The 26,219-nt window shown below is 45.1% G+C and overlaps 1 protein-coding gene across 2 annotated transcripts; it reads right to left on the bottom strand.

Moving 5' to 3' along the window:
- Positions 1-567: 567 nt before the first annotated feature.
- Dlst (dihydrolipoamide S-succinyltransferase) lies at positions 568-25,593 on the bottom strand. 2 transcript variants are annotated; one of them, XM_028876584.2, is made up of 15 exons: positions 25,472-25,593; positions 24,910-24,943; positions 21,244-21,292; positions 17,462-17,517; positions 17,082-17,156; positions 16,830-16,885; positions 16,230-16,341; positions 12,716-12,868; positions 11,845-11,921; positions 10,762-10,859; positions 6,364-6,494; positions 5,146-5,219; positions 4,441-4,524; positions 3,958-4,125; positions 568-2,057 (listed from the first exon to the last, which is right to left on the bottom strand). In XM_028876584.2, exons 1-15 carry the CDS (start codon positions 25,532-25,534, stop codon positions 2,040-2,042), a joined length of 1,248 nt encoding a protein of 415 aa, XP_028732417.1. In that variant the 5' UTR covers positions 25,535-25,593; the 3' UTR covers positions 568-2,039. The 2 variants fall into 2 exon arrangements, with proteins under 2 accessions (XP_028732417.1, XP_028732425.1); XM_028876592.2 differs by having other exon boundaries at positions 568-2,054; positions 3,954-4,125; positions 25,472-25,592.
- Between the last annotated feature and the right edge of the window lie 626 nt (positions 25,594-26,219).

Genomic DNA, 26,219 nt, shown 5'->3' with positions numbered 1-26,219 from the left:
GGAACAACAGGTAAGATTCTGTATGGAAAAGTAAAGCTGTGTTGAGGCCTGCACTCCATCACGCCCATTATCCCTTGTAGTCATTCTAGGTTAGTAACCAACCCTGTCCTGACCATTGTCCCTCACATATTACTGCTCTTAGGAGTGACCTCTCACTGGTCATTCTACCACAAACATCTCGGTACACATGTGGCAACTAAGTCCGAATGAAATTAGAAGTGTTCATGTCTCTCCACTCTATCTGAGAAATAATGCAGGCCCCTCCAAAGGGCAACTGTCCCCTGGTGTTTTTAAAGGGCTTCACACAGGTTGAAGCTACGACTTCTCTTCAAGAGTTGGCTTGTCAGAACCATAGGGCTCCCTGAAATGAACCCAGGTCCTGAGATTAGTGGGTCCCCCTGCTGGCAGTTGAATTAGCATAGCACTAGCATGTCTGAAGTCTGGGATGGGGCCTCAGGACACCCAGGATAGCCAACTCCAGTGAAGGAGCTTCAACGATAGACATCTAGACATCGTGGTTGCCAACTGGGGTTGTACAGCTGGTCAAAGGAGCACAGATGCTGGAACCCTGTTTGAGAACATTTGCCCTTTAATTTTCATTCCAAATCAGTCTCTTTAAATACCTTAGTTACAAGTTCTGAATGGTGAAGATGTAGTAGCAGATGCTGCAGGCACTCAGTACTGGCCTTCCCCTCCCCCAGCTTGTCCTGGATTAGTTAGCACTAATGGCCCCATGTCAATTGCCAGCAGTCTCAGGCCTCGGTGCAGCTGGATACAAAGCCTAGGAGCTCTCACACCTAGTTACTTGCATTTTACCATGCGTCAAGAAATCCCAATGATTGTGCCTGGACCCAAAGGGCAGTGCCTTAGAGATGACATCCTCCATTTCATCACTATACACTAACTCCTGAGGCTGGTTCCCACCAGTCCATCCTCCCCCTGTATCTGTGTCCAGCAAAGGTACCAAGGCCTTGCTTCCCACAGGCCACACCCAGAAAGGGACAGAGCAGCCCATTCCCATCACATGCTGATACCACCTTGAATTTAAGAGCTCTAGACAACCTGATCTGGTCAGAGCCAATCCCTTCACCAGGCTCTGTCTGACTGCCATGATGTGCTAAAATCTGCTCCAAATGAGAACCATGACCTAGATTCCTAGAACCCCGGGAAGGGTTGGTATGACCACAGGTATACAGGATTATGCCAAAATCAATCTTCCCAGTGAGCTTACAATGGAGTCTGTGAGGGCAAGCCAGGGTTCTACTCCCGTCTGTGATTATAACAGGTAACCTCAGGGGACTCTGCACCATCCTGCCTATGCCCAAGTCCCCTGGCCTGTGCTTCCTGGAAGAGGTAGAGAGGCACCATGAAGCCACGGACAGACAGCTCAGAACGGTGGTGAGTTAAGAAGCCAAGCAGCACCTCTTGGCCTGGGTCCAACACCTCCACACAGGTGGCATCCCATGGGAATGTGCACAGCTGGGCAGAGGCTTCGAGCCTGGGAGGCAGAGCACCCCCAGGCATCTCTGGAGAACACTTTCCAAAGATAGAAACTCAATCACATGGTCCCTGGTGGTATCCCTGTAGTATACTGTTACCGGGGAGAAGCGAAACTGTCTTTGCTGAGGGCTGGAAGAAAGGCAGGAATATTAATGAGCATCCATTAAGGCTCTCCCTCTCTCCCTCTCTCAGGCCCAAGATCTCAGAAGGCAAGAGAGGGAGGCAGAGAGAGAGAGGAAGAGTCTGGAAGGAACACTAAGAAAAGACCTGTGAAAGCTGGTTACATAGTGCCCTGGCTTCCTTGCTTGAGGCCAACATATGGTGCCTGCCTGTCATCAGGCTAACCTGGGACTGATGAGGGGACAGGGAGAAGACTGGTTTTCAGTTCCTGCATGATCAATAGGTAGGGGGTGTGGCCTCCTCCTAAAGGTCTAGGAGGAGGACTCTTGGATCCTCTACTGCTGCCTTGATTTTCCGGAGGAAAGTCACAGCCTCTCTGCCATCAATCAGCCGGTGGTCATAGGTCAGGGCTACATACATCATAGGTCGCACTCCACCTGCAGAGAGAAGAGGCAACAGGTCCGTACTCTGCAGCAGAGAAAGCTCCGCTGAGGGAAGAGGTGAGAAGGCACAGCCCACACCAGCATTTGCAGTTCCAAGTTTTCCCTACTGTGCTGCCGCCCCTGGGTAACCTGGCTTTATTACGAAGGCCAAGCTTGCCTTTAGTGCAAACTCCGGGACTCGGAAGCAAGGTTTAAACAAGGAAACCGCTCCTCAAACGGCCTCAAAACAAACAAGCAACACCATACTCTACCCGCAAATCTGCTACCTAAAGAAAGGTTTTCTCTTGGGTTGTGGCTGCCTGTAGGAGCTACTCTGAAGTTACAATCTTTTTTGTTGTTGTTTTTTCAGACAGGTTTCTCTGTGTATCCCCCTGGCTGTCCTGGAACTGGCTCTACAGACCAGGCTGGCCTTGAACTCAGAGATCTGCCTGCCTCTGCCTCCTGAGTGCTGGGATTTAAACGCATGTGCCACCACTGCCAGGTGGCAGGTACAATCTTTATCACTATTTTTTTCAATGTGGATCCAACACCTAGGCAAGCACCCTTCTACTGAGAAACACCTCCGCCTTGACGTTAGAATTTAAAGAGAAAAATCTGTTGTTTGCTTTTGCGTCTGGTCTCATGTAACACAGGCTGTTCTCAAACTCACTGTACAGCCAAGGAGGACACCACATTCCTGATCCTCTGGCCTCTACTTCCCAAATGCTGTAACTACAAGCATGTACTATCATGCCTGGTTTATCAAACTCGGGGCTCTGAATACACTAGACAAACCCTTTACCACTGGCTTATATCCCTACTCTAAGGGGGAAAAATTAATCGTTTGAGTTCAAATTTCCTGCTATCTGCCAGGTGTGGTGGCACACACATTTAATCCCAGCACTCAAGAGGTACAGGCAAGATCTCTCAGTTCAAGGCCAGCCTGGTCTACATGGAGAATTCCAGGACAGACAGTGCTACATAGAGAAACCCTGTCTTGAAAACCCATAAATAAAAAAATAAATCTGTTACTTGTAAATCTAGGTGTGGAACTGTTCTCCAGAAAGAAGATGTACGGTTTTTGGATATACAAAGGACTCAGTGAGCCAAAAACATTCTAAACATAGCAGTCTCAGAAATCTTTTCTTATTTTTTAAACTAACTTATCTTCCAATGGCTAATTCAAGCTCTTTGGCCACATTCCTTGAACTCCCAGAAATCTTATAATCTTCTCATACAATTCTACAGCTCATAGATTGCAGTGTACTATACCCTGTTTCCCAGGGTCAAGGACATGTCTCCCACTCTATCCATCCCTGACTCTCTGTGGCACTCTGACAACGAAGCATGTCAGCAAGTCCCAGAGGACTGGGTACAAGCCTCTTCAGCTCAGTGGTTCTCAGACTTTAACATATCACAACTGTCTGTGCTTCTGCTTCTGTGGGTGTGAGCTGGGGTCGAAAAAGAAACTGTTTTCAATTTGCTTTTTCAAAAAAAGTTATATTATTAATGTGTATGTGCATTTTGCCTACATGCATCATGTACATATGTGCATGCCTGGTACCTGAGGAGGACAGAAGAGGGTGCCTGACCCCTCAGAACTGGCATTACTGATGGCTGTGAGCCATTACATGGATGCTGAGAAGTGAACCCAGGTGCTCTGCGAAGAGCAGCCAATGCTCTTAACTGCTGATTCATCTCTCTAGTCCAGCGCTTGCTTTTTTAACAAGCTCCCAGATGACGTTGATATCCGAAGATCACAGTCTGAGAAAGTGACTTAGCTATCATTTAGTAATTAAGAAATGGAACATAAGCCTGAAATTATAGTGCATGCTTTATAATAAGGATTTGGTTAATTTCTCTCTTATAGGCACTTAGCAATTAAAAAAAAAATCACAAAAATGATGGTTCTTACCTTGCCTCCCACAGCCACAGGCCTGTCAAAGATGCCATGCATGCCCAGAATGGCAGACTGAGGGGGGTTGATAATGGGTGTTCCAAAGAGTGACCCAAAAACTCCTCCATTGCTAATGGTGAAAGTACCACCATCCATATCTTCAATGGCAAGTTCGTTCTTTCGGGCCTAAAAACAAGTTCATACTTGAATCATTAAATCAAACCAGATTTCTTTACTCCAAAAAAAAGTAAATCTAGAAAATTCTTATCTGAGATCAGTAGTACAAACTCTGGCAAACAAGACAGGTATTCAGCTAAGGTGACTGTGAGAAAGAGCATGACTGTATAATCAACATTTCTTCCCAGCAGACCCTGGCTGTTGAGGTGCCCATCACCTGAGCATGTGAGGCTCTGGCAGATGCCTGACCAATGACAACTTCTGAAGGCTGTGTCCCCTCAAGTGCCCAGCAGCTAGCTCATCCACACACTCCGTCTACTGTACCTTCTCTCCTAGTTCACTGATGGTCCGTTCAATATCTGCATAATTCATAGTTTCCACGTTCCTGATGACAGGAACCACGAGACCCTGGAGTGAAAGGTTGTTTTCAGTTACAAAATAACAGTACTCTTTATAATTATAATTTCCTTGATTTAATCCACAGGTCTCCCTAACCAGAACACTCTAAACTCACTGGAATTAAAAAGACTTACATGAAGATAAAGGAATATGGTATGATTTAAGAAACAAAAAACAAAACAAAACAAAACAAAACAAAACTTACTTTTACTAATGACCCCCTAAAAATGTAAAATTGTAGAAATGACCCCTTCCATATGATCTACTTTTTAATATAAATAAGGTGAGATCTGTGGTGGTTTGGGTGAGAATGGCCCCCATGGGATCATCTATTTGAACACTTGGTCTGAAGTTGGTGGAACTGTTTAGGAGGGTTAGGAGGCAGGCTCTGGGATTTCAAAAGCCATGCCATTCCCAGTCAGCCAGCTTTCTGTCAGCTACTGCTCTAGCATCACGTCTGCTGCCACACTCCTGTCATGATGGCAATGGACTCCTAACCCTCTGGAACTGAAGCCCACCCAATAAACTCTTTCTTTTGTAAGCTGCCTTGGTCGTGGCGTCTTACCACAGCAATGGAAACATAACTAAGACGGGATCTAAGCAAGCACTCCCAACCTTGCCCCAACATACCCTTGGGGTAGCAACCGCAACACTGATGTCAATATAATCTCTATACACCACTTCTTTGGCTGCATCATCAATCACTATGAAAGAGAAAACGTTACGTATAACCCTCTTGGCCAAGACTACTGAGTTAACAGAGTGAAAATTTTCAGTGGCTAGTGCAGTGTGGGCTAACTAATCAACAAGAAAATAACTGCATTACACGCAACTGACTCTCTCCTTACTTCCATCCCAATTTATGACAGTATTTCCCAAGCTCTGAATGAACCTGCATGTAGGAGCATCTGTTCTTTCACAGCTCACAAAAAGTTCACACAGTAAATAAATGTACATTCCCTTCTTATCTATGCAAGCCCTCCTGAGCAAAGAATGACTAGTTACTGAGTGCTCCACAGAAAGGCAAAGCAGGGTGGAGGAGGATGCCCAGCCTGCTTCCTCAGCAGGGCTAGGAAAGCCTCTCTCTAGAGATCCAGGGGGGAGTGGAGGGGTCTGGCTTCTAAATACGCCATCTTGAAATAGCAAACCAACTGCTGAAAATTGTACCTACCACTTATAGGAAAATCAAGGCTTGGGAATCTTCCCAAGAGTCTGTACTGTATTGTTAGAGCGCAGGTCAAATGAGAACGCTGAGATGCCTACGAGCAAAGACCCTCCTCCTCATCTACAGCACAGCATTCAATGGGGGAGAGACTGGGGATTACATGCCAAGGACTGTAAAGTGTCACTGTCCCTTTGCTATCTTCCAAGGAACACAGAAGTGCCTCAATAGGAAAGAAAGCACTGTGAACCACACCAGCACTTCAATGAGGAAGGTAAAAAGGAAAGAAAGTGAGCACCAAGTCTCCCCAGTGAGGCCCCTAACTGGAGATCAAATGCCAACGTGAAGTCAAGTCCAAGTAAAGGGCCCACGGCGGTGGTGAGGAGCAGCCAGAACTTGGGAGTCCCCATGATGAGAGACAGCCTGGAAAGCTGGACTGACCCAGAGCTGCCTGCTGCCAGAGCGACTGCCATGCACACAGTAAGGAAACTTCTGCCCACTTGGTGGGGAGATAGCAATCATGATAGCACTCGAGGAAGGTGAATGGAAAAATTCACTTAGGGAAGGTGATCATGTTTCCACATTGTGAAAATAAGCAGCCTTGGTGACCCCTAAATGTGACAGCAGGTCTGTATTCATACACCCAGCTCCAAAGACCTCTGCCACACTGGTCTTAAGAAACTCACCTGCATTTACGACAGGCTGCTCCTGCAAGGCAAAGGCTGAGGCCTTCACGAACGCTGACATGAAGCCTAGCTTGAGGTTATGTTTCTTCAGGAAGGCGTCTTTGTGCCGAGCTCTCATCTCCTGGATGTTACTGTTGATAAAGGATACAAAGAAACTGCCAATGAAGCTCTGCCGTGACTGACTGCGTGCGTGCGTGCGTGCGTTCGTTCGTGCATGGGTGCGTGCACGTATTGCCACAGGCTGAGTCAAAGCCCTCTGGGCAATGCTGGCAGGTGTTTTACTCCTGAGCTATGGCCCTCACCCTTTTAAAATTTCGGGACTGGGTGTCATGAAATCGTACAGGCTAACCTTAAGCCTGCAATTCTCCAGATTCAATCCCCCAAGGAGCTGGGTTTACAGGCCTGTCCTACCTCCCAGGGTGGCTAACGCCCTATTTTGGACGTCCATAGACTTTTTTTACCCATGTATACAACTGGATGAGCTTTTCCCTTAGTCTGTATCATCTAAGTTCAAGTCTTGAAACATTCACTAGTGGTCAATGTAAGAAACTGCACTATCACAAAAAACTGACCTAGAAGAATCAGTGCCAACCTATCTTTAAGATGGTTGAGCCTGTTAAAGGAATCCCTTTTTGTTCTGGAAGTTACAGATTTCAGTGACAGATAATATGAACAAAAGAGCACACTAAATACCAACATCCTTTCCCTGAATGAAAAAGTATTTTTGGCTACAGTAAAATCATGAATTATCCACATTGGAAACAAATTAAGTCTATAAAAAAAAAACTCTTAGAAAACAATATTCCTCAGGCGGCAGGGGCAGGCGGATCTCTGTGAGTTCGAGGCCAATCTTGGCTACAGAGTGAGTTCCAGGAAAGGTGCAAAGCTACACAGAGAAACCCTGTCTCAGAAACCCCACCCCCACCCCGAAAAAAAAAACAATAAAAACAAACAAACAAAAACCAAAGCTGATTACTTTGTGATACTTTTCCTTCCTACTTATCAGAAAAAGAAAAAGCTACCCATGAAGTATGGGCTCCATGCAAGCACAAGCAATTCTACCTAACCCAGAAGGGAAAACCAATGTTCTTTCAGGCCATGCAGAGCCAGCAGATTCACAACTTCCTGAGTTAGCAGTTCTATCTACTTGCTCATGAAATCGTTACTAATGCCCATCCCATGTGAGGGCTGGGCTGGGCACCAAGATACAAAGACAAGGCACAGTGCCTGCTCCTAAGATTAGCTTTACCGCCTGTGGTTTCCTTGGTATTTAGAAAGTGGCTCTGTGTGGGCTGTGGCCTGTCTTTCAGATTCAGTAGCAGCGCTTGTCTCTGAGAAGACTTTGCAACTTGAACATCCTCTGGTCTATCAAGCAGGGCTTTTTGTTTCCACACAAGTACTACAGAGTCAGTGAGAAACGTCTCTCCTACCATTTTCCCAAAGGAACGCCTATGATTATAGGAATGGCATTCCATGATGGAAATTGAATCTAACTTTATCTCAGGTCCAAATGCTCAGTTCTCCCTTTCCCCCTATAATGGCTTAATTCAACATTAACAGGAAAGATAAGATGTGGTACAGTTTTAACTGCCCACTTCAGACCTTTTGTTTCTGAAAAAAGGAAAATTTCCTAGGGGGACTGATTGGGTTTAAATGTTTATTTTCCTGAGTCTAACCTCATTTAGTGCTAGGATTACCACCCTAAAGACATTACTGGTTCCCAAGACGCAGGGCTGCAAAAGCAGGAAAGAGGTGTGATAAGTGTTTCTGCTCTCAGACCTGCCTGAATGCCATTTTCTGGTCATTAAGGAGTTTCTATTTCAGAGCTCTGCCCTTGGAGGCAGAGCTGAGACAATGGAGGAAGAAGCAAGTCTCAGAAAGGCCTCCTCTGGGTTAGCGGATAGGCACAAGACCCAAAGGGCACTCAATCGAAACCCGATTACTGGCCACAGTCAGGCCCCAGGCCACTGCTAAGTGACACTAGATTAGCTACTGAAAGGAGACCCAGCTATTAAACTTACTTGCAACCAAGGATGTTGGGTCAACTGCATCTTTTAGGGACATAAATATTTACATGCTTGTCTTAAGAAACTGGGTAAAATTTCAAAGACCAATTTAATTTGTGTACAATTTGCCCCTAATGCAAGAAACATAAGCTGCAGCCTTTGTGATTCATTAGTGAAAGCCCTTCCCTATACTATGGATGCTACAGAAAATGGCACTCAGTATCCAGAAAGCTTCCCAGTAGGACAATGACGTCTAGTGAAATTAACCAGATCCCACACACTGTCAATAAACCAAGGAGACAAATCCCCTCACCAAAAAGTAGATGGAGAGACTTAATATTCAGAGAAAAGGAGATGGATGCCTTGGAGATTTGATGATGTATCTTTTGATTTAGTGAATTCTTACCTTGACATTCAAAACTTAGTGAAATACGGATCTAACCTTCATCATTCTTCCCTATATATGAAATGATCGTTTCTGTTTCTTGTACTTTCTTGACTGTGTCATGATCCAGACTGTTAAAACTACCTGGGATGATTTTCTCTATAACACTATTTAGCATTTTGTTTTTTGGTTTTTGTTTGGCTGCTTTTATTTTTATTGAGACAGGGTCTCATATAGTCCAGGGTGGTTTTGAACTCTATGTAGCTGAGAATAACCCTGAATTGTTGATCTTTCTGCCTCCACACCCCAAGCACCAGGATTACAGAATTCAGTGCACCACTGAACCTGGTTTAAATGCTTGCCATTCTTGAGCGCCCATTCAAGCTCCTTCCTCCTGGAGACCTTCCCTGGCCCTCCTTTGCTACCCACCCTTACAAGAGCAACCTACTCCCTCCTCCATTCATACTCATTTTTATCTTTCTGATGCTCTTTTTCCAGATTGTATTTAGTGTTCACCAAAATGAGACAGTCAACTCCAGAGAGCTTATCCCCCTGAACTGAACACTTTAGGACTCTGCATACGATAAACACTTAAAATGCTTGTTAAATAAAACTATTTTCTCTTCCCCACAATGCTTATACTAGCACACATCAAAATTTGAACAAATTTTGTTTTGAACAAACAAGTAAATCAACAAGTAGCTCATTCCAAGAATGGGTGTCGTGAACTCAAGTCTATATTTTAGAAATCAACTTCTTTTAGGGCTGGGGCAAGCAGGAGTCTGAACCCCCAAACCCACATCAAACCCACCCACCAACCTGGGTGTGGTGACACACACTTGAAGTCTAAGAGCTGGAAGGAAGGAGACATGCAGACCCCGGGCCCACTGGCCAGCCAGCTTAGCCTAGCTAACGAACTCGAGCAAGCAGAAACCCTGCCTCAATAAACAAGGCAGATGACTCCCAGAACAATGAAGTTGATCTTTGGCTTTTATATGCACGCATGCACACTTCTACACACACACACACACACACACACACACACACACACACACACACACACAACTTAGTTCCAATTCCATGATCAAAACTGGGAAGAGTGAGAGGTGGTAAGTCTCTGTCCTTTGGCCTGCTTGACTGAGTTGCTTGGGAACATACACAAGGAACAATCACTTTTAGAAAAAAGCAGAGTGTGGTGTCCTGGCTCTGGGCATGCTGTGAAGGGATTCCCATTCCAAGGAGCAGCAGGTCTGGAAGTGGGCCATTACAGCAGCAGGGCATAGTGGCACCATGAACATCACCCTCAGCTACACAAGGAACATCCTCATGCCTAGCCTGGGCAACACGAGAGCCTGTCTCAAAAACAACCAAACAATAAAAACAGGTTGGACATGATGGCACACACCTTTAATCCCAGTATTTTGGAGGCACATGCAAGCAAATCTCTTGTGTGTTCAAGGCCAGCGTGGTCTACATAGTGAGTTCTAGACCAGCCAGGGCTATATAGTGAAACCTTGCCTCATAAACCAAACAGGGCTGGAGCAGTTATGAACACATACTGCTCTTCTAGAAGACCTAAGTTTGGTTCCTGGCACTCATGTCAAGGGGCTCCCAACCACCTGTACTTCCAGTTCTAAGGGATCCAATGCCCTCTTCTGGCCTCTGTGGGCCCCACCCACACATACATACACATAAATAAAAATACAAAAACCTAAATAAAAAAATAATTACTTTAGGCTCATTTATCAGAAATCATAATAGTTCAGGCATTGAAGTTCAAAAGGTGAAGCTTTTTACGTTGCAGAGAAAGCAGACACAGTATCAGCAAAGTAAATTAGCAAATGAGACCAGTGAGTCACGTTGCATAAGTCAACCCTGAGCAAAGCCGAGAAATACCTCTCCCTAGTGAAGCTAGCGTTGGAATCAGCAGTTGATAAGGAATGGGGTGCGTTCAAGTATCCTACAAGAAACACAGACACGGGGAATAGAAGGACTAGAGATTCCCACCTCATGTCAACCTCATTAAAAGTAGTCAGCATTGCACATGTATTCTGGGCCTCCTTCAGACGCTGAGCAATGCGCTGCCGCATCCTGTTCATTTTTTCCTGCAAGGGAAAGTGGAACAAGTGTTGACAGTCTGACTATACCCTCACTCCCCAGGCAGGGAGAGAACTCAGCCTGCCGGAGATGGATGGCAAGCGCCACAGTTTTGGTTTTTGTTTTGTTTGTTTTGAGATAGGGTCTCACTACATAACCCTGACTAGCTGGGAACTCTCGATGTAGACCAGGAAGGCTGGAGACCCTTCTGCCTCCCAAGTACTGGGATTAATGACACATACCACAAAGCTAGGCCCAATCATTACTGTTTAAGCTACAGGCTTCCCTTTTCCTGAATGGCCTCAGATCAAGACCACAGAATCAGAGACCAAAGTATTCACTCAGATGTGCCTGAAATTTGACCAAGAACAGAGGCTCAGGAAATAGTGTGATTTAAAAACCAAAACCAATTTATAAAAGGAAGATTGTGGTGTAGATCCAGCCAGCTTAAGAGTCATCACAGAAATGGCAACTTCTGTTGATAAAGACTTGCGTGAGAACAGTTACTTGGGGAACGGAAACTCAAAAAAAAATTGAGGCTATGGTATTTTTAGGAAGTATTCTCAGGCAAAACCCCCCACACTTTTGACCATACTTCCTTGAGGTTTTTATGTCTGCTCTGACAGCAACATTCTGGCCCCCCAGCTACAGCAAAATATCCAGAAGTTTAAGAACAGAGTCCTCAACAGACTACCTGTGTGAAGTACATGTCAGTGTGGGAAGGAAAGGATGGACTATGAAGCTTCTGTTCTCCACAGATATCTGACTCATCTGAATCATTTCAGATAGCACAATATAGTAGAAACACCACTGGACAAGCGCTCAGAAGACATGCTTTAGTCATACCACTTGACAGTTCTGAGACCATGAAAAGGAACTTTCTACACCCTCAAGGCCGAGGGAAGGAGGGATCAGCTCTTCATAGATGAGCATCACATTGTCACTCTCCACAACGACCCTCTGCCACTTTCCTAGAAGGCTCCAGAGGCTTACCCGATGTTCTGAACGCACACCTTTAGCAGCTCCCAGCTCTACCAGTGGAGGGGCAGCAGCAGGTTTTATTGCAGAAACTGCAAATGAAGAGAAGGGACAGCTACTTAGACACGGAGAGCAACACTTTCACACCCGAGTCTCACTTCATCTTCAAGATCCTAAGGTGATCAGCATCATTCCAAACCCAGATGAGCAATCTGCTCCTAGAAGAAACAAGACTCAAGTCTCATGGTCAGTAGGTGGGAAGCTGGGAGGCACACCCAGCTCTTAGAAACCTAGAGGGCTCTGTACAAAGCGGCCGCGGACAGGGCGTGTTCAGAGCCAGGACAGCCTCAGCCTGGACCTGTGAGGGAAGGCGGTACTAGAAGAGGCGCGCTCTCCTCTGAGGACAGGCCGTGCGGATCCAAGGTGAATTCATCTTGACTGTTCATTTGGCAGACTCAGAACCACTCAGGAGGTAAAATCCCGGGTGTGTCAATGAGGGTGTTCCAGAGAAACTCTAAGTTCTCATTCTCAGATGGGAAGACTCGCTCTGAATGTGGGTAGCACTATAACTCGGGCTGGGGTTTGGGAGTGAAATACACACACACACACACACACACACACACACACACACACACACACACACACACACACACACACACACACACACACACACACACACACATTTTTTTTTTAAAAAAAAGAAGTAGGTAAGTGAATGGAGCAGCAGCGTTACTCTTTCTTGCTCTAAAGACTGTGACCATCTGCCTCACACGGACACCACATCCTCTTCCCTGACATGATGGACTCATCCTCAAACAAGGCCGACCCAACCTTTCTCGAGTTGCTGTTCACGAGCAATGGGATGATGAGCTACCACGGGCCTTACCTGGCTTGCTGGAAGGAAGTTGTGAGGGGGAGGGCACTGGCGGCATCTGGGTGGGGATGGCTGCTGCGGGGGGAGGAGGGGCTGCCCGTGCCTCTGGCTCTGCCTTTGGGGCTGCAGCAGGAGCTTCCGCTGGCTTGGCCTTAGCAGGAGCAGCTGAATAGAAAAAGAGAGGTCACTGCACTGTCTGGAAGGGAGGGAACTGCAGTGCAGACACCAGGGAGGATTTAGACAAAGGTCTACTGCAATCCGTTAGGTGTTTCACCGGCAAAGCACCGAGGAGAGAGAGAGAGAGAGAGAGAGAGAGAGAGAGAGAGAGAGAGCTAGACAGACAAACAGACGGACGGACACTAACAGAAGCCCGACTCTGTTCCCAGGACTCCCTGAATGTCCTACTGGCTCAATTCAGCTGCCTTCCCGATATCACAAATGTTAATATCTACTGAATTTCAAATCCTGTAAATACTTTCAAAGCACCTACTAAGCCCAAGGAAATGAAACTTTTAGGACAGTGGTTCTCAACCTTCCTAACACTGTGACCCCTTAATACAGTTCCTCATGTTGTGGTGACCCCCCAACCATACAATTATTTTTGTTGCTACTTCATAACTGTAATTTTGTTACTTTGATGAATCATAATGTAAACATCTGATATGCAGATGGTTTTAGGTGACCCCTGTGAAAGGGTCATACACCCTCCCCCCCAAAAAAAAGGGGTTACAACCCATAGGTTGAGAATCACTGTTTTAAGCAAAACCAGCCTAGGCCCTGAAAATGTTAAAATGGATACATAAATGTGACATACTTCTAATTACAGTAATGCTGATATATTCATCTTCTATTTTAACATAACATACAGAAGGAATACTCTCAGCCATTAAAAATAAAAAAATTTAAAGACTTTTTGTTTGCTTGTTTTTTTCGAGACAGAGTTTCTCTGTATCAGCTCTAGCTCTCTGGAACTTGCTGTATAGACCAGGCTGGCCTCGAACTCTCAGAGATCCGCCTGTCTCTGCCTCCCGAGTGCTGGGATTACAGGCGTGCCCACCACCGGCAGACCTAACTGTGTACATGTGTGGATCTGCATGAAGGTATGCGCATGTAAGTGCAGGTGCCGGAGAGGCCTATTAGAACCCAGGGAGCTGCAGGTGCAGACAACTGTGAGTTGCTGTGTTGGTGCTGGGAAGTGAACGTGGGTCCTCTGTTAAGAGCAGTCTGTACTCTGAACTACTGAGCCATCCCTCCAGCCTCCGAACTCTTTAATCTTCAATGAGCAATTGATAAAAATTTCATTTAGGGTCCTGGAGATAAGGTTCAGGAGTTCATAGTACACACTGCTCTTACAGAGGACCTGAATTCAGTTCACAACATGCACATGGGACGCGTCACAACTGCCTGTAACTCTAGCTCCAAGATATTCAATGTCTATTCCTGGACTCTGAGGGTACAACTGCACTTACAGTTGTACATTCATTCATATTCTTTCTCTCCATCTACACACACACACACACACACACACACACACACACACACACACACTAAATAAAAGATTAAACAGGTCAAAGCATTTCATCCAGGATGACTCTTAATAGGAAGCAATGAGATGCTCAAGTAATAAATATGCAACTTTAATATGGACATTATATCCAGTTTTATAGTTTACTTAGAAAAAATGTATTTTAAAAGTAAAAAATAATCGATAAAGCTGGGTTTGGTGGCAAACACCTTTAATCCCAAGACTTGGGAGGCAAAGATAGGCAGATCTCTGTGAAACTGAGGGCACCCTGGTCTACATATTGAGTTAAGGGCCCGTCAAGGCTACAGAGCAAGACCTTGTCTCACTAAATAATAATAATAATAATAAATGATGATGACAGAGTTCTGACTGGAGAGCTTGCTCAGTGAGTAAGCTCTCGCTCTGTTAACATGAGGACCTGAGTTCAGTTCCCCAGAACCAACACGAAGCTGGGCACAGCGGGTACATCCCCACCCACCCATAGAAGGATGGTAGGTAGAGACAGGAGAAATCCTGGAAACTCTCGAGCCAGCTGGCCTGGCCCATGCAGCAGAGAACAACTAAGAGACTTTGTCTCCAACAAGCTGGAAAGCAAGGACCCACACCCAAGAACTGTCTTCTGACCCTGCCACACATACACACACCTGTACTCACACGAGTACACATAGAGCAGTGGGCATTAAACGAAGAAAAGGGGGTGGGGTGGACATCAACAGATTCACTCTTCCTAGCTACTTTAGATTTTTTCCCTCACTTTGAACTTGATCTTGGCCTGACCAACCTCAACGGTCCAATCCATCATCTTTCTGTTTGACTATTTTAACAGTTAAATGCTACAACTACAAACATTTAAAGGTCAGAAAAGCAGATTTTCTTATCTTCAATATTGATTACAAGGTCCAGTACAGATATACACACACCTCTCTTTGGCATTTCTTCCAAAGGCAGACTTCAATCTTTCCTAAGATGTCAGATGCGGAAGAGACCCCTGAAGGCAGCAGGATGACTCGGGGGTGAAGACACTTGCGCCACGTCAGACACGAGCTCATTCCTATACCCACAGGGCAGGACAACTGACCTCCACACGAATGCCTCTGTATGTACACTCCCCCTCTACAGATACAAGCATACACGCATACGCATACACATACACGCACACACACACACACACACACACACACACACACACACACGAGCGCTACCTTTAATCCTAGCACTCAGGAGGCAGACACAGGCAGATCTCTGTAAGTTCGAGGCCAGCCTAGTCTACAGAGCTAGTTCTAGGACAGCCAAAGCTACACAGAGAAACCCTGTCTCAAAAAAACAAAACAAAAAGATAATTAAAAAAAGAAAAAGAAAACTACACTGAATTGTCTTCAATAGACACCATAAAATGGTAATTCTTACTTTTTTGTTTGTTTTGTTTCTCGAGACAGAGTTTCTCTGTGTAACAGTCTTAACTGTTCTGAACTCATGATGTAGACCAGGCTGGCCTTGAACACAGAGATCCACCTGCCTCTGCCTCCCGAGTGCTGGAATTAAAGGTGTGCACCACCACCATCTGGATGTAATTCTCACTTTTAAACAGTGGCTCTCAGGCCTGACTGTACATTGGAATCATTTGGGGGAACATTAAAAAAAAAAAAAAAAAAAATCCAGCCATTATATCTGGCACTCAAAGCCTTTCATCTGTATTTTTAAAGCACAATGTGATTCAGATTCAGGTCAGTGTGGGGAAATCACTATCTTTAGACTCTTGTTAGTTCTTTAAGAAAGGGTCCAATCTGAGAAATATGGGCTATTTTTTTTATATATATATATTCCCCTTGTTGTTCTAGAATGTGACAAAGTTCACCATACAGCAAACGGATTTCTTTGATCTCTCACTGAGAGTGCACAGAATGCCAGTGTGAGGCCTAACGGAGCTGCTACCATAGTACACTCAGCCCCAAGCGCATGGGAAAACACTGGAGACCTTGACCACCGGGAGAACTTCTTTACCACCAGTTTTCCTGAGTGTGAAAAGTGGAGTTCCTCCTTCAACTTTGCCCCCATCAGGTACCAAAAGAGCTTCAATGACGCCGTGCGCTGGTGATGGAACCTGCACAGAAGTCTGAAAGGAGAGATGGAGATGGAGTCTACATTTGTATCTGCATTAGTTAACTGTGCCATCAACAGGATGAGTCATGAGAGTTGCAACGTTACATCTGATGTTACATCTCTGCACACAGAAACACCTAAGGCCACATTTTCAGAGTCAGAATGACAAGTCATCGCTACTGTCAAGATTCACCCTTCTAGCCTTTCTTAGAAACATTGAAACAAACTTTAGTTACCATGTTTCCAAGTGATACTAGGAAAAACACGGAAAGCAGCTCAGGAACCACAAAGAAAATAAAAATAGCTATCAGATTAAAGTTACTAATATACATAGTCCATACAGAATACTCACACTAAGCTTTAATAAATCTTTTTTCCCATGATTCTCTCAAGAACTTTTTAAGTGAGGTTAGAGCTACTTAGAATTGATCTTTGAACACTAAGCCCCTGTATCTTTCCTTAGACTAACATGGAAATGTCACTGATTTAGGATAAGCCCACCTTGTCAGTTTCAATCTCACAAACCACTTCATCTTCTGCAACTGTATCTCCAACAGCTGAAAGACAATCAAAGGACACCTCCTCTTAGCCAGGAGCCTCTAGTCCCCTTTTAGCCCAATGTGTTAAAAGACCACTGTCCTCAGGACTGGCAGGAAGTAGGTCCGGATGCAAAGGAAAGGTGGACCCACAGCTCCCACTGGCTGTGCTTCAGGTGGAAGTTCTGAACTGAAATGAGAAGAAATGAACTCTTACCTTTCTCCCACCTGACATCTCCCTCTGTAACTGATTCTGCAAACGCTGGGGTTTGGACTGTAATCACATCATTCTCTAGGAGATAAACAAAAAAGGAAAATCACAAGTGCTCCATTTTGTCTCCCACCACCTTTTTTTTTTTTTTTCCGAGACAGGGTTTCTCTGTGTAGTTTTGGTGCCTGTCCTGGATCTCGCTCTGTAGACCAGGCTGGCCTCGAACTCACAGAGATTTGCCTGGCTCTGCCTCTGGAGTGCTGGGATTAAAGGCATGCGCCACCGCCCGGCTTGTGTCTTTTTCCTTTTTAATGATTTTCTTTAATAAACTCGGTCAGTTATTGCTCTTCCAGTCAAAGTCCCTTCATGAGGAATCCGGTACTTACTGCACACAGCCGTTGTTTGGAAGAAGCGAACACTGAAGACATTACTGTTGTTAATGCTAAAAAACAAACAAAACCCACACATGTTAACTCACTTAGAATGTGAACTACTAATATCTTGTCTAGTTCAGGTACCACAGATCACCTCTTTAAACTGGTGAATCTTGACCAGATTCTCATGCAGGGGAAGTTGTCAAAGCATACATGTCAGGCAAAACCTGGAGAGATTCTGACTCAGCCTGATGACCCTAGGTGCCATAAAGAGTGCCCTGTACTGTAATGAAATGTCACTTCTCTAAAGAGCGAGACATACAGTTCTATTAAGTTAAAAAAACAAACAAACAAACAACAAAAAAAAAAAACCCTTGGTCCTTTGCAAACTAACCAAATGATTTACCTTCTTGATTAGATTTAACAAAATCTAAGATACATGGCATTTCCTCAACAGTACATGCCAATATGCCAAATCCAAAGGTGTTTCTATCCTTAGAGTTTCAGATGTAGATCAGATAAGGTAGAAAGATGATAGTAAACTCAGAAACAAGCAAAGTTTTAGGCAACCACCAACTCCCCACAAAAAATAACCTCAAAAAAGAAGGGAGGGAGGGAGGGAGGGAGGGAAGGAAGGAGGGAAGAAGAAAGGGAGAGAAAGAGGAGGAGGGAGGGAGGGAGGAAGAAAGGGAGAGGAGGGAGGGAGGGAGGGAGGGAGGGACTACATAGCATTTCCTTTAGCACTCTTTTGCTAAGAGGCCACACATCTGAGCATCCTGGACTCACTGCTGAGAACCTCCAGAGCAGGCCTTTTTAAACCCGGGGTAGTTTAAGCTGGAAAGTGCTATCATTTTGTGTACACACTTATTAACAGTTATTTCTGAAGAGCGAAAGATATATAGATACACGTGGTTACGAAGGCTACCTGTCAGTCAACAGTTATTTCTATAGTTTGAAAGAATTAATTAAACTGATGAAAACTTTTGCTTTTTACACAAGGATTCAGGGGACATTCTCAACAGGTACTTTTGTTTGTTTGTTTTTGTTTTCCTGAAGACAGGGTCTCACTATGTGGCCCTGGCTGTCCTGGAACTCACTGTCGACCAGGCTGGCCTCAAACTCACAGAGATCTGCCTGCCTATGTCTCCGGAGTGCTGGGATTAAAGGTGTGCACCAACTACACCTCAATAAGTATCTTTACAATACATAAGTAAAATACTTAATTGCCTTTTGGCATTTTCAATTTATTTAACTTTATTTTATGTGCATTGGTATGAAGATGTCAGATCTTCAGGGAACTGAAGTTAACAGACAGTTGTGAGCTGCCATGTGGGTGCTGGGAATTGAACCCAGGTCCTCTGGAAGAGCAGCCAGTGATCTTAACTGCTGAGCCATCTCTCCAGCCCCTGGCCTTTTTACTTTTATGCCAGGATAACTTTATGAGGTACATATATAGTATCAAGGGAAACAATACAAAAAAATGTAAAGTACAGAACACAGAGTGCTGTGCATAAAGTTTGTACACATACCTAACCATGTAACAAACGCACTTGTTCATGGGCAAAGACTAACGGCTAACATGGACATGCAGGAACTACTGCTCTGGCAGACACCTAGGAAGTTGGTTCACTGGCTACCTCTTGGAAGAGGTGTTCAATATGCTAGAGGACAAGGAAAAAAATAAAACTGGAAAAACTACAGAGCACATCTTGTGATTGAGCTGTACTAGTTCAGAAGAAATAACAGAGAATGCTAAAAGAAATAACGTATGCACTAGAAGCATCTCTGTGAGCACAGTGGACCAAATCAGAAAAGAAAAAAAAAAAAAAAAAAAAAAAAAAAAAAAAAAAAAAAAAAAAAATAACTGGCCAGGCTGCGGTGGCACACACCATTAATCCCAGCCGTAGGGAGGCAGAGCCAGGCAGATCTCTGTGAGTTGGAGAGTAGACTAGTCTACAGAGTGAGTTCCAGGACAGGCACCAAAACTACACAGAGAAATCCTGTCTCAAAAAAACAAAAAAAGAAAAGAAAAACCAAAATACTTGATAGCATTTTTTTTTTGCCCTTTGAAACATGTAATTGCCTATTAAATAAAAATAAAAGTAAAAAAGTTGTACATCACATGATCTTTCAGTCAGGTGAGATTGCTCAGGGGAGAAGATTCTGTCAAGCCTGATGACCTGAGTTTGGTCCCCCTGGGACCTACACAGTAGAAAGAGAGAACTGACTTCCTCAGGTGTTCTCTGACCTTCACATTTGTGCCACGGTGCGCTCCCTCCACCCCACCACCCATGTAAGTATAAGAAGAAGATTTCTAAAAAAGATCTTTACCCAGGCGGTGGTGGCGCACACCTTTAATCCCAGCACTCGGGAGGAAGAGGCAGGCGGATCTCTGTGAGTTCGAGGCCAGCCTGGGCTACCAAGTGAGCTCCAGGAAAAGGCACAAAGCTACACAGAGAAACCCTGTCTCGAAGAAAAAAAAAAAAAAAAGATCTTTAAAACAAAAAAGATATGCATAGAAAAAAAGACAAAAAAAGCAACACAAAGGTATTACTAGGGTGACATAATTAAGGGTGACTCAACCGGAAGTTTAGATTTTTTTCACAATCAACATTCAAATAATTATGTGTTGTATTTATTACATAAATCATGATTACTCTTGATTACCCTAATTTTCATTTAAATTGCTCAAATAATATGTTTTGACTCTCTGTCACTTTGTTACATTATGAAAGCATTACATGCTCACTGCAGAATACTAGAAACAATAAAAAGAACTCTACAATGGAATTATACAACCCACCAGAAAATGGAATATTGTGTCTCTTTTATTTCCTACTTATCATAGTGGGAGCATGTTAAAATACTATAGCATAACCCCTGGTTATTTCTTATTTTTGAGAGGGATCTGAGTATGTAAATATTTCAAGTATAGATTCCTAGAAATGCAATTTCACAGCTAGGCATGGTGGCAAATTCCTTTATTCCCAGCACTTGGAGGATCTGAGTTTGAGGCCAGCCTGGTCTACAGAGAAACTCTGTCTCAAACAAACAAACAAAAGTTTCAGGAGTTTTATACTTCTAATAGCACGTTAATGAACCATTTTTGGAATGAAAGCCAAACTTATTGTGATGCATAGTAAGAAAGTTCTCCTGCCAACTCTTCATTCACCCTGTAAACAAGGCAGCTCCACAGTTCTTGAATAGGTTACTAGAAAGCAACTTCTTAGTACCCTAAAAAAAAACTTGGAATACAGAATAATTCAAAACAACACTCACAAATCCAAGTTAATCTGGACCACAAGTGGATGGCCCTCCTCCAAACTCTCCATGACGCAATAATAACATTCCTACCAAACCAGTCAAAAGTCCTAGGGCTCAACTGGTCTTTTTCATTTACTGATTTTTAAAATGAGTAACTATGCAACCAAGAGAATGCTCTCAATTTCTACAACTATGTGACCTCCGACCCCTCAGTCTCACTTGTATCCACCTAGAATATTCCGTTCTCTCTGATAGCCACTCTCATCAAAACAAAAAAAGAAGACAGTTCCAAGTTAACTACCCAAGAAGGTCCAGGACACTCTGGGTCCAACACCTGACCACTGAATGATGACAAAGGTAGATTATAGTAAAAATGACCGTGACTATCATCAAGGTTGGGTCTAGGGATTCAACATAATGACCTCAATTATAGGACTGGAGGTCTGTGAAGACATCCAGTGTTTAAATTTAGAATCCGTGTGTAAGTAAATCAACCATGGCACATATCTATACTACCCAGTGGTACTTACACCATCCTCCTGCTGTAAGGGTGACCTGGTCCCTGACATAAGGAGACCCCTGTAAGAAACAAAACAACTCTTAATCAACAGCTCTTACTGTACATAGTATACTAAATGGAACTATTCATCCCATAGATCCTAGACAGAGTGGACCAACTTCAGGAGATTACATAATCTTTATCATATGGAATCATGCTTCTCAAACAGTCTACCTGCCTTATTGGCAGAGAACAGGTATGGGAGATTAAGAGTGTGTATGTATCTCGAGAGGAAAGAGATCTGATGGGACAGCCCTATAAGTTGTATAATCTACCTGCCTTTATGTTTGCATAATGTCTCTTTTCTCAGAGTTATCAAATGCAATTGAAACTTGAAAAATAAAACACACAATGGTGGAGCTGGAGAAGTGGCTCACTGGTTTAGAGCTCTGGCTGAGAACCAGGGTTCAATTCCCAGCACCCACATGACAGCTCACAACTGTCTGTAACTCCAGTTCCAGGGCATCTGACTCCTTCATACCAATGCACAACAAATAAAGTTAAAAAAAAAAAAAAAAGACACACGATGGCTTGCCCTGTGACTTCACAGGACCTAACATGAGGTGGGAGCTGGTCTGGGCTTTAGTGATTAGGCTAGAACGTTTGCTGACTGAGCCTAGCAGCAAAGACTAGAATGCTTTAGGCCTAGGGTCTTCAGTTTGTCTATGACTGAGCAAATCATTTCTCTCTTCCTCAATCCTCCTCCCCCTAAGTCTTCCATCCTGGTCCCTCTAACAAAAGATGGGTCTTGAGTTCTAATTCAAAAAGGACAACTTCTCCTTTCTTTTCTGGACAGTGGCCGAAGACCCACGCAGGCTTTCCTTGACACTCTGGGTTCCCACTGTCTCTGTGAAGACTCCCTGCCCACAACTTCCACTGCTGAACCTGTGCTTTCCTGGACCCTAATTCAAAAGGCCTGCCTATCTCCTCATGTGGCTGCCCGAGTCACAGCTTACCTAAGCTGCTGCTTTCTCTCAAATTCTAACACAATGATCCTTGAGTTAGAGAGAGAGAGACAGACAGAGAGACAGAGAGAGAGGAGTCTCTATCCACCAAACCAACTGTCTTTATCATAAATTCATTCCCCCAGTATCTACCAACCACAGCCGCTTCTTCTGAATATTACTTCTCATGTTTTCTTTGTTGTTATTTGTGTCGATTAACAACCCTTTCTACACCGTGGGTGCAGAAGATACTGACTGAGAGACAGCTGGTCCTTATGCACACTCCCGCCCAAACATTCCCCGAGTCAGGTCAGTCAGTCATCTTTATATTCAGCAGCCAATGACTGCCCTGCACACTCTAAGCAGAGCCTGTCTTGGAACTGGAACACAGCAGCCCACACAGATGCTCGGAAACGGGGGTCCAATACAAAGTTTACCCCATAACAAGTTTCATTTGTACAGTGCATTAGGCTTATAAAGAAATTCACACAATGGCCTCTTCATTTGCCACTCACAGCAACACCCTAAAGTGGAATGGCACCTGCCATTATTTTTATTTTATATACAGCTAGGTTGGTGACTAGCCTAACCAGAATGCCTGAGTCAAGATGCAAACCCGAGTGCAAGGCTTTTCCTTTTCCGGACAGCTTAAAAGTGGAGAAAATACTTGTGCTGTCTTTCAGCATTCCCAGCGCAAGGAAAGGTTATTACTGAGAATGCACTATGGACTGTGCTGATGCTTATGTCCTCCTGACACGGGCGTAAAGTCCAACCCTACAGTCCTCCTGCCCCTGCTCTCTATTTCCAGCTTACCATTTCTATACCTGGTCAAATCTCTTCCTGCCTGGAGACCACAAGTCATTCCTACCTGGACGGTCATCTCACTAGCTAACTCATGCATTCTTTAAGTCCCATCTAAAATGTCACTTCTCTGGGGAGGCCTTCGCCAACATTCCCCTCTTCTGACTTCCCAAGCTGGGCTTTCACATCCTGTACTTCTTAGTAACCACACTGTTATTTTGTCCTAACGTGTACATAAACGTGTATTTGCTCCGTCTGTCCGGCTAGCCCAGGAGATTCTTGCAGATAAAGGCCATCTGTACCCCCACCTAGCAAATCAGGCATGATGGAGCAGTCCTGTGATCCTAGCACTTGGGAGGTTAAAGGTCATCCTTGGACGACTTATCTAGTTTAGTTGAGACTGGGCTACATCAGATTCTGTCATTCAGACAGACAGACATTGTCTGTTACAGAGTACCCAAGTAAATAAGAACACTTATTCATTCGGTAAAGCAGTTTGGGCTGGGGAGGGGGGTCGGCTGATTTAACCAATAGTTTTGGGTGAGTGACCTTGGCCTAGAAATCTAACCCCTCGTCTTGGAATATGCTTTTGTAAAATACAGATACCAAATCTCGCTTGGTTATTGACCCAAAGTTGCACAGAAAGCATTCAGAACAATGCTTGGCACAAAAAAGCCTACAGTAAGATGGAATCTCTCAACAAGTATTTTGTCAGACCCAGATGTGGTAGCACAAGACTGTAATCCCAGCTCTCAGAGCCAGAGGCCAAGAGGAAGTTCAAGGCCAGCCTGGTATACATAGTGAGCTCTAAGCCAGCCAGTGCTTAGACAGTAAGACCTTGTCTCAAAAAATAAAAATTAAAAAGAGGAAATAAATGTTTGCCAGGCATATGATTAAATGTAAGCTACATAAGATTGATTGTTTTAATAACTTTCTCCCTCTACCAAAAACAACAAAATCAACCACAACAAAACCCCACACACAACTGTTGAGGATGAAAATCAAAACTTCTGGGGCTAGAGAGATGGCTTAGAGGTTATAACCTGTACTGCCTTTGCAGAGAACCCAGGTTCGGTTCCCAGTACCCACAACAGGCATTTCACAACCACCTGTAACTCCAATTACAGGGGATCATACACCTCTTGGGGTCTCCGTGGCCACATAAGGACAAGCATGCACAAACACACACACATAAAGAATAAACACACACAAAAATAAATTGAGGGGGGGTCTAAACTTCCAACAGCCTCTATACCGTCATTTATTCACCTTAGGATACTGTTTCTTCTGACTAAAGTCTTCTGGCAAGACACTTTGTTTCCAATTTCAAAAGAACACCACACCTGTTTCCCTCTTCACTGACTTCACGAATGCTACCCTTTCTCTCTCCTGCTTGTCACTTCGATAGCTCTGTCACATCCAAGTCACAGCTTTAATGTCACCTACCTAATGAAATCTGTTCTGTCCACTCTCCTGTTTCCAAGCACTTACACAATCCGATCACTTGGTTAGCGATTTACACTTTGCTTTTCTAACGTCAGCCTTAAGCTCCAGGAGGACAAGACTTTTTAATCGCTGTATCTCTAATGAGTACCCAGCTCAGTGCCTGGCAGTGTAAATTCAATGACCAAGGGCCAGTGGTGTAGCTCAGTGGTAAAGTCCTTGCCTCCCGTGACCTAGGTTCCATCCCCAGCGCCACAAAAAGCAGAACAAAACCTAGTAATTATGTACCGAGTGAAGAAATGACAGCCGCTACACTTAAGGAGCATTTTTGCTTCGCTTCTATCTGAATTCACTGTCTTTAAATAGCATGAGAAGAAACATCACATTTCCTGACATGCTGCTCTGCCCACGAGAAGAGCATTTTAGGTGACCACAAGGGCAGAACTTACCAGGCAGGGAACGTCTCCCTAGAGGGCAGTTCCCCTGTTGAGAAAGAAGACATTATCGACGTCACCCAAAATGAAAAAGAGGGAAGACACATATATTTTTTTTCTCTCTCAAGTGCACGTTTAACGTGCTGCTGACAGGTGAACCTCGTAACTCCGAAAGGCAAATGCAAAACACCGCGTCGGCCAAACTGTGTCACCCTCCCCGCGCGACCGACACGCGCTGGTTTGGGGGAGAACGAGGTAGACGGGCCGCGGAATCCGGTTGGGGGCCGTGCCTCCCCTCCGACCGAGTCCCTGTCGCGGCGGGCGCGGCTCCCAGCCCCGGAGCAGAGGGTCCGGGGCAGCAGGCAACGGCCGGCGCAGGCTGCCGGGGAGAAGCCAAGGGCTGCAGAACTCCGCACACGCGGCGGGGCGGCTCCGAGGGCGTCGGCTGCCTCCGCGTCCCGGTGCCCTTGGTGCCCGCACTGGCCACGGCACAGCGGCCCTGGCCTTCAGCCCGCCCGCCCGTCCGCCCACCGCCGGGCTCCGCACCCGCCCGAGCCCCGGCCCCGCCGGACGGTACCTTCTGGAAGGCAGAAAGCGAGCGGCTAAACGCCCGGGACACGCAGCGAGACCGGGAGAGCATCGCGGAGGGAGCGGGATGGAGGGCGGGCGGACACCGGATATAGGGCCCGGCAACAACCGGAAGTGAGGCGGGCCGCGGCACCCGCCCTGCAGCGAGGGGTGATCGGAGGGAACCACTAGCAACTTGAGGTGGAGCCAGGCCCGTAGCCTTAGCTGCCGGGCTGCTGGAGATCTGTGGTGCTGCCAGGTGCCCACCAGCTTAGATTGGTATTCTTCGAGGACAGCCACCCGGCCACTGGGGCGCCCCCGAGTTCAAGCCTTCCCTGCCTTTCCTCCGAGCTCGTTCTCTTTGGCGCCCTTTGCTGTCCCAGACCGGTTCTGCCTCTGCACTCTAGGAAGAGACCTGCTAGAGGACACAGGCTTTGAACTCAGATCTCAGCCATCATGTTAGACTTATGCAGACTTGGGCAGGGGACACTGCCTCTCTGAGCTGCAGCTCCTCAAGCATAGGAATGCGCGTTATTGCGCTGTCTCCATGGTCCCCCAAACAGACTAGAGTTCCAAAGAAACTATAAAGGGCTCTCTTATTTGTCTTTTAGAACACTGGTTCTCAACCCGTGGGTACCGACTCCGTGGGTGGGAGTGGGGAGGTAACATCAGATATCCTGTATATCAAATATTTACATTATGATTCATAACAACAGCATAATTATAGTTATGAAGTAGCAACAGAAATAATTTTATGG

The sequence above is a fragment of the Peromyscus leucopus genome, chromosome 14, assembly GCF_004664715.2.
Source record: "Peromyscus leucopus breed LL Stock chromosome 14, UCI_PerLeu_2.1, whole genome shotgun sequence".
In the NCBI taxonomy this organism is placed as follows: Eukaryota; Metazoa; Chordata; class Mammalia; order Rodentia; family Cricetidae; genus Peromyscus; species Peromyscus leucopus.
The sequence above is the reverse complement of the archived record's forward strand: the minus strand, read 5'-3'. Positions and strand labels throughout refer to the sequence as shown.

What these genes read in the sequence shown, in the direction of transcription:
- Dlst (XM_028876592.2), bottom strand. Translation starts at nt 25,534, where the DNA reads ATGCTCTCCCGGTCTCGCTGCGTGTCCCGGGCGTTTAGCCGCTCGCTT. An exon ending in CCAAACAACGGCTGTGTGCA is followed by an intron (nt 17,157 to 17,461) that starts GTAAGTACCGGA and finishes TTTATCTCCTAG; the next exon opens with AGAATGATGTGATTACAGTC. An exon ending in GTGAGATTGAAACTGACAAG is followed by an intron (nt 16,342 to 16,829) that starts GTGGGCTTATCC and finishes CTCTCCTTTCAG; the next exon opens with ACTTCTGTGCAGGTTCCATC.